Here is an 8,936-nt window from a genome sequence, read left to right on the forward strand (position 1 = left end):
TTTTTATAATACAATGGATATATACAAGAGGATAATTATTTTTGAGAAACTTCCATGAAAAATTCTACATTGTTTCCATGAGCATGAACACAAGTGTTCAAGGTCGACCCTCACTTCTCCAATGCATAACCTTCCAATCACTTCTTTTTTTGAAAAAGTCTTTAGGCATAAGAGGCAAGTAATATTTTTGGTATTTTGCATTCTTTTAATTTTTTTATTTGTTTCACCCACAACTAAAGAAAACAAAAGGGAAAACAAAATCTACTTAGTGAAGAAAGCAAACAAGCAAACAAGCAAACAAGCACACACGAGTATGGAGTGTCGAACCCACAAGGAGCTAAAGGTAAGATCAATATTCTCTCCAGTCCTATCTGCCACTGATACGACTCTACGTACACCGAACGTTTGCTTCCATCTAGAAACGAGAAATAAAACTACGTTGTGGGTATGAAGAGGATAGCTTTGCATGATATCAGAGAACTAAAATATAAAAATAGATGTTGTTAACATAAAGTTAGAATATATTACTATATATTACAAATAGCGAGTGTGGAATAATGATGGATCGGTGTGGGGAGTTGTCCTAGGCAATTGTTAACAAGATCGGTAGTTGTCATTGCAATTTTGTATGAGGGAGAGGCATAAGCTAACATACTTTCTCTCCTTGGATCATATGCACTTATGATTGGTACTCTAGCTAGCATCCGCAACTACTAAAGATCATTAAGGTAAAACCCAACCGTAGCATTAAAGTATCAAGTCCCCTTTATCCCATACGCAACAACCCCCTTACTCGGGTTTAAACTTCTGTCACTCTAGCAACCCACTATAAGCGAATCATGAACGTATTGCAACACCCTACAGCAGGAATCCTTCATGTGTGCACGGCACGGAAGGCACCATAGGACAACACAAAATAAAATATACAACTCAAACCAATCTAGAGCATCAATCAACCCAAAAGACAAAAGAAATCTACTCAAACAGCATAGGACGGCAACACATCATTGGATCATAATATGGGGCATAAAGCACCATGTTCAAGTAGGGGATTACAGTGGGGTGCGGTAGAGTGGACCGCTTAAAAAAGATGAGGAAGGTGATGTTGATGAAGACAATCACCGCGACGATGGTTCCCCCGGCGGCACTCCGGCGCCACCGAGAGAGAAAGGGGGAGAGGGTCTACCCCTTGTGATTCCTCCTCCATGGACTCCCCCTAGATGAGGAAAGTTTCTCCCTCTGGTCCTTGGGCTCCATGGTGATGATGGCCCCTTCCGGCTCCCTCCTCCATGGCCTCTGGTGATGATGGCCCCCTCCGGCAGGGTGCCGGAGAGGGCCTAGATTGATTTTTTGTGGCTACAGAGTCTTGCGGCGGCGGAACTTCTGATCTAGGATTCTTTTCGGAGGTTTGGGTATTTATAAAAAAATTTGGCGTCGGCCTCATGTCAAGGGGGTGCCCGAGGTGCCCACAAGCCGTAGGGGCGCGCCCTACCCACCAGGGCGCGCCCTGGCGGTTTGTGGCCACCTCCGTCACTTCCTGGACCAACTTCGGTGCTTCGGGGCTCTCTTTTGGTCCATAAAAAATTCACCGTAAATTTTCAGCCCATTCCGAGAACTTTTATTTCTGCACAAAAAAGCACCACGGTAGTTCTGCTGAAAACAACATCAGTCTCGGTTTGTTCTAATCAAATCATACCAAAATCATAGAAAATTGTTGTAAACATGGCATGAATACTTAATAAATTATAGATACGTTGGAGACGTATCATGACTTATAAGAAACTTGTTGCTACACCCCCGCCTAGTAGTTATATGTTATTGATATTATGGCATGTTTGATCGAGAAGAATGCTAGGTCAAAAGCATCTTTGGTTGAATGTCATGCTAGGAGAGACACGGAGTACCTAATCTTGGGCACAAATGCACATGCATGAACGGTAAATTCTCAAAAAAATAGTAAACAAATAAAATATCTTTTTTTGTATGAACATCAACAAAAGTTCTAGCATCCTGCAAAAATTTCACTTTGAAAGACATCATTGGAGGCCTGTACAAAAAAACGAAATTGACTCGAAAAAGACGCATTTTAGAGCACTTCTTTTTGTTTCTTTTGCGCACACCTCTACGGATGTCTTTTCGCGGCTAATTTTTGTAGTATGTTAAAAAACTTGTTGGTGTTCATCCACAGAAAAATTCAGACTTTTTAATTTTTATTTTTTACTATTTTCTAAAATTTACTATTCATACGCGTACATTTGTGCTCGAGATTAGAGCAACACTTTCGTGTTAGGAGCGCCTTAATTTGAGCAATGCACATATTAACCAGACACACCGCAGTTGTCGCAAAAAAAAAGGAAGAGATGAAAGGGTTCACATGTACTCTGTGCTGAGCATATACTTGTTGTACTCCCTTCGTTCTAAAATATAGTGTGTTCTCGGTTTCCGCGCTTTAACATTGACCATAAATTTAACCAATGAGACCAACTACGGCGGGAGAAAAATTATACCAGTGAATTCAAGAAGTTTTCAATTATATAATTTTTGCTCCCGCTGCAGTCGGTTTTGTTGGTTAAATTTATGGTCAAAGTTGAACCTCGAAAAGCGCAGGCATACTATATTTTGGAACGGAGGGAGTATCGACTTGCGAGGATTTTCAACTAATTTTGCTTTTACTATGGTGTTTTGTACACATTTTAGTTTGATTAATTTTTTGTATGACTCATTTTCAATGAAAATATCCCTTCACACACAAATACATTTTCGGCATGAAACTAGTACTGACATCTGCTTTCTATTTTAGAACATGTGCAGTGATTGATGAGACAATCTTATCTTAAATTTGCATGTAATTTAAAGCATGCCTACAGTAGGTTATATCTTATCATTATTTTCCATAACTAGCTATTACTAAAAACATGGTGATACATATATTGTGCTAAGAGATTATCTATGAAGATTTCTTATGATTTCTCTTTCCTTCATTTTAACATTTATCTTACTCCCTTTATCTTAAAATAAGTTTTATATTAAAACTAATACAAAGTTGAGACACTTATTTTGGGACAGAATGAACTTATAACATGCCCTCATATAAGGAAAAGAAAGAAGGGGAAGAAAAAACAAGCTCTCTCCACATCTTTCCTAGCCGCCGCCTGAGCATTGTGGAAATCAAGATTTTTCTTACCTTTCGGTTTTTCAACGGCTTCACGAATGTTTGCCACTTTGGGTAGATGTCATCCGCAAGATAGTAGCCATAGTTGTATGTATGACCATTTGCTACAAACTGCACCGGTGACAGTTGACCATTTGCAATCCTATTCATGAGTGGTGACCGATTAAGAACGTTGATGTCATTCAAAGATCCAGGCATTCCAAAAAAAGCATGCCAAATCTAAGTCTCTTGATCGGCCATTGCTTTAAGGATTATAGTGGAACCCTTTTTCTGGCCGTGGGACTGTCCATGCTATGTCTTAGGACAGTTCTTCCAACTCCAATGCATGCAATCTACTGAGCCAAGCATACTTGGGAACCCGCGAGCTTTGTTCATCTCCAAAAGCCTTGCGGCGTCTTCAGCATTGGGAGCTCTCAAATACTCCAGACCAAACACTTGCACAATTCCTACTGTGAAGCACTTGACACACATGATGGCTTGACTCCGATGGCCAAGTGGTTATCAACTAGATCAGCCGAAATATCGTATGCCAACATACGCAAAGCGGCTATCACCTTTTGAAAGGTGATATGCCCGAGTTCTTCGACGACATTCCTCCTTTGTTGAAAAAACTAATCATGGCTCGTCAGTTTCTCTGCAATGCGTTAGAACAACTCGGTGCTCATCCTAAAACGATGCCGAAAGTACGACTCGGGGTATGTAGGATTCTCCACAAAACAGTGCCTCATCAATCTGTTGTCGGCATTGACCTTATCCCTCCAAATTTTCTGACGACCCATAATCGAACCACCGTGCTTCGACCTTTTATTGACGTGCATAGCTAGGATCATTGCAAGGTCCTCCTCCTCTTGAATATCAAATTCTTCGTCGGAAGAATCATATGACGAACTCATCTACAATATTAAAATTAAACTAGTCTATAAAATTACAAACAACATGTACCAAATTCATCTATAAAATGTAAAGTTGAAGCAATGCATACCTTGCAGGCGTTTTGTCAAACACCTTGTGGGAATGGCGCGCTCGAGGGGCGGCGGCGACGAGAGAAGGTGGAGGAAGCAGCAGCGGCGCACGGGGATAGGCCGGGGAAGCGCCGTCAGGTCGCCCGAGTAAATGGGGAGGTGCGGGCGGCGGCGCCAGTGGCTGGATCCAGCGGTTGGTGGGAGTCGCACGCGAGTCGCCGCAGTCCAGCGCGCGGGAGCGGGCACACAAAGTAAGTTGCGCCGATGCCGTTTTGCTTCGCGCGTTGAACCAACTATAGCGCGCGCGGTTTTGCGCGTCCGCTGAAGCGCTAGAAACGGCTGCGTAAAAAGGGAGACGCGTGCGTAAAAAGGGAGATTTTTTCCAGCGCGGCGCTAAAATCACGCGTGTGTTGGAGACGCTGTAAGAGCAACTCTAGCAGACCCCGCATCCCGCCGGCCCGCAAAACGCGTTTGCAGTTCGCGCAAAGCTGTTTTTGCGGGCCGGCGTGGACGGCCACACATGCAGACCCCTCAAACGGACCCGTAAAAAAGCATATTCCCGAAATATGCTTTTTTACGGGTCCGTTTGAGGGGTCTGCTCTTTGCGCCGCTGCATCCCGCATCTCATCGCCCCGCAAATATCAAATCCAACATAATTCAACAATCGAAAGCAAAACTAAATTATTCAAATCAAACATAATACAATAATCATCCACATTACAAATAATTATTCAAATCACCGTAGCAAACTTAAATAATGCAACACAAAACTTGTCATGAATACAAATACAAATGAATACAAAAATGAGTCACTGTCCAGCCCTTTGCCAATGGTGCTCAATGAGATCCTTCTGAAGTTGAAAGTGGGTGTTTGCATTTTCAATCTCCTTGTATGTTTGAAGAAAAACTCTAATGCGGTTAGGGTCTCTAGCTAGTTTGGCACGACTACCCACATTGTCATAGAAGAATTCCAAGTTAATTCGTCTCTCATCTTCAAGAATCATATTGTGCAGGATAACACAGCATGTCATGATATTTTTTAAGGTTTTCTTATCCAAAAAGAGCAGGACCACGGACAATGGCAAACCTAGATTGCAAAACACCGAATGTTCTTTCAATGTCTTTTCGGGCTGCCTCTTGCACCCTTGCAAATTCACATTGCTTTTTAGTTTTGGGTTCTTTGATACTTTTGACAAATGTGCGCCAAGGAGGGTATATACCATCTGCAAGATAGTACCCCTTTGTGTATTCATGCCCATTGATAGTATAGTTGCAAGCAGGAGCATCATCACTAGCAAGCCTAGCAAACAAATGAGACCGTTGCAACACATTGATATCATTGAGAGTGCCCGGCATACCAAAAAAGTAATGCCAAATCCATAAATCCTCGGATGCTGCGGCCTCTAGCATAATTGTTGCATCACGAGACTTGCCACAATACATTCCTTGCCATGCCTTGGGGCAATTTTTCCAAGTCCAATGCATACAATCAATGCTACCTAGCATGCCAGGCCAACCTCTCCTCTCATTAGTTGCCATCAATTTCTTTGTGTCATCTTCGTTGGGTGCCCGAAGATACTCAGGACCAAAGACACGGATGATCACCTTTGCAAATCTATGCACAAACTCAATTGTAGTATCTTCACCAATGCGAAGGTACTCATCGGCATAGTCAGCCGGAACACCATATGCAATCACCCGCATTGCCGTCGAGATTTTTTGATATGCACTAAATCCCTTTAAGCCCGCAGCATTTCTTCTTTGAGTAAAATACCGGCAATTTGCCTCGCAAGCTTGAACAATTTTGACAAAGAGGGATCGGCGCATTCAGTACCTTCTCCGGAAGAGGTGCGGTGGATATGTAGGATTCTCCGTGAAGTAGTCTTGCATCAACATCTCGTTCCCAAGATGACGATTCCGGGGAATGCAAAGACGCCCGACGGTCGATCCTCGCCTCCTCTTCCGGTTCTCGTCTTCGTGCTCCTTCACGGCAAGTGCCATGACCAATGTTTGCTGCCGAAAGTTCGCAAGCATGATCTCAACATCCGAGTCATCCGAATCGGACGAATCGGAGAGCAAGGACTTCTCGCACGGGCTCAACTCCATCTACATGTGTACCGGCGCGTCAAATTAATTATACCGCTCGGAAAAAAAACAAAAAACGCTCTAACCGGTGGCGGACGCGGCGGGTGATCCCGGGCGGCGACAAGGAGGCGGGCCCGACAGTGGTCGATCCCCGGCGGCGGCAGCGACGAGGGCGGCTCTTCTCGCCGGATCCGAGGGGGCTGGTGCAGCGTCTCGGCGCGGGAGGGTGTGGGGCAGCCCCGCGGACTGATTCGCCCGCAGATTTGGCCGGAATCGCCGGCGGCAGGCGGGTAGAAGCAAGGGCGGTCGGCGGCGGAAGGAGGGGAGAAAGCGCGCGGGCTGAAATGTCCCTCCCGCCAACTGCTTCTCTGTAATGCAGGGCACCGCAGCCGCGAGGGGAAAACCCGCGTATTCCCGGGTTGGGGTCGGGATTTTGCCGCGCCCCTCACCTTAAAATTTTCTACGGGCCGGAACAAAATACGGGGTCTGATCGGGCAGGTTTTTTCGCCTCTACCCGCATTTTGGCGGTTATTTTACGGGTCGGGGCGGATGCGGGGTGTGCCAGAGTTGCTCTAAGATCCAAATATCCAATCCTCCGAAAAGGAACACAGCAACACGACCCCTCGCAATCACGCAGACCGTCCACCCCTTGTCGTCTCCGATCGCCGCCGCCGAACCCTACAACCGACCCGCCATGGCTGATCCGCCATCCCTAGCCTCCACCGCAACGCCGCAGCCCGACCAGCTCGCCACATCTGCTTCCATCCCGCAGAACGCCAACCCCCAAATCCCCCTGCCCCCCATCGTTTCCTCCGCGCAGGTCAACCCGGCCTCGGCTGCTACGGGAGGCAGATCCACGGACCCGCCGCAGTTGCAGGCGCCTTCTCGCGCGCAGGCGGCTGAAGGCGCCGGAGGATTCGGTGCGATCCACCGCTCAGGCCCGGCCTCCCTCGCCCCCGCCGTCGGCCAGCCTCCACGGTACGCGACAGCCGGCACGACATATGGCACGCAGATGGCCTTCCCGGGCGGCGGGGGGCAGTTGGGCCAGCAGCCGGGGCTGCGCGCGGCCATGTTTGGGCAGGGGCAGCCGAGGATGCTTCAAGGGCAGGGCAACGCAGCCTCCGCGGCGCAGTACGGGCTCCAGTTCCAGCCAACGATGATGGCGCAGCCAGGGCAGAGGGGCGTGGTACAAGGCGTGCAATTCAACACTCCCTCTGCACAAGCACAATCCATGGGTGCTTCCCTGATGAACCAGATGAGGCCTAATGGAATTACTACCCCATATGGTGCTCAAAGTCAGCAACGTTCTGCCTATCATGCACAAATGAGGCCACAACAACAACCTGGATCATCACAAAATGGTCCTGTGGTGCAGATGTTACCAACGCATCAGATGCAATCGGCAATGGCCTCGCCTGTTTCTCCACATCAACGCCAGCAAGAACAAATGATGCAACTGATACAACAACTTCAGCAGAGAGGATTGAATCGCCAGCAGATTGCGCAGGCGCTGCAGCGACTTCCCCATCTTAATGCCCAACATCTGAACCAGCAGCAACGGCAACAACAGCAAGCATCTCCAAGGATGCCAGCATCTGCAGCAGGGAAGCCCGCAAACACGGCAGGATCGCAGCCGGCGACACCTTCCTCAGGCGGAACCGCGGCGGGTGCAAATGGGCCGCATCAAGGAGGGGGAAATTGCAGCCAACTTATTGGGAAGAGAAAGATACATGATTTGGTGGCGCAGGTGGATCCACAGTGCGAGGTTGATCCAGAGGTGGAAGATTTGATTCTGGAGATTGCCGACGACTTCATTAACACAGCGGCTGATTTTGCGTGCAGGCTTGCAAAGCACAGGAAATCGTCGGTTGTGGAAGCCAAGGATGTGCTACTGCACCTGCAGAAGAATTGTCACCTGTCCGCTCCTGGTTTCTCACAGGAGAGGATGTGAATGAATCTGCAGAGAAATTCAGTGTAGGCTTTGGTAGAATTGTGGCATTTACTTTGAAAAGCGTGAATTGTATTTGAGATAGATACTTATACCATTATAGGTAAATGAGAACTGCTATACGGACGACACATTATGCCCGATTTTGAGACGATGCTGTGGATCCAGCCATGCATGGTTAGAAGCAAGTCTCGCACAGCCAATGGAGTATCGTCTAAGAATCGGCCATGAAGTGTCGGGCATAGAGTAGTTTCGTAGGTAAATTGCTGAAAAAGATAGATCGATATACCTCCCATTAGTCATTGTACGTGTTTGTGCGTAGATGGACCACATGTATATACAGTCCCACGTAAACCTAAAAAAAAATGTATAGTCCCACGTACATACAATATGTACATTGCCATCTGACATTTTGTACACCATAGAAAGCCAGCCGTTCCACCCAGTAATGCGTGGCTCTTCAGCGGGGAAATGTTTTGTTAACTCGTCTCTTTCAAACAGGGACGAAAGCTAGACGAGAATACGCTGGGGTCACCTTCCACCGGTGCTTGTTCCTCTGGTTGAGTTGCGAATTCAAGTGCGATGATAGTTTGCACTATTCTGTTTGTCCCCTCAGCTGTGATGATAATTTGTGTTTGAGTGGGGGTGCAAGTTCTCGTGATGTCCAAGCTCATGCCAGATGATTGTGGCTGCAAATTTCTCTGAGACGCATGCCTTTCTCACACATGTGTGGAACTGATATGACCTATTTTGAAGAAGTTTTCTTCTT

At 46.8% G+C, this 8,936-nt stretch overlaps 1 protein-coding gene across 1 annotated transcript; it reads left to right on the plus strand.

Moving 5' to 3' along the window:
• The first annotated feature begins 6,820 nt into the window (after nucleotides 1–6,820).
• LOC109735189 (uncharacterized) lies at nucleotides 6,821–8,460 on the plus strand. The gene has a single exon (XM_020294400.4). The coding sequence runs from the start codon at nucleotides 6,914–6,916 to the stop codon at nucleotides 8,168–8,170; it is 1,257 nt and encodes a 418-aa protein (XP_020149989.1). The 5' UTR covers nucleotides 6,821–6,913; the 3' UTR covers nucleotides 8,171–8,460.
• Nucleotides 8,461–8,936: the final 476 nt, after the last annotated feature.

The sequence above is a fragment of the Aegilops tauschii genome, chromosome 6, assembly GCF_002575655.3.
Source record: "Aegilops tauschii subsp. strangulata cultivar AL8/78 chromosome 6, Aet v6.0, whole genome shotgun sequence".
Taxonomy (NCBI): Eukaryota; Viridiplantae; Streptophyta; class Magnoliopsida; order Poales; family Poaceae; genus Aegilops; species Aegilops tauschii.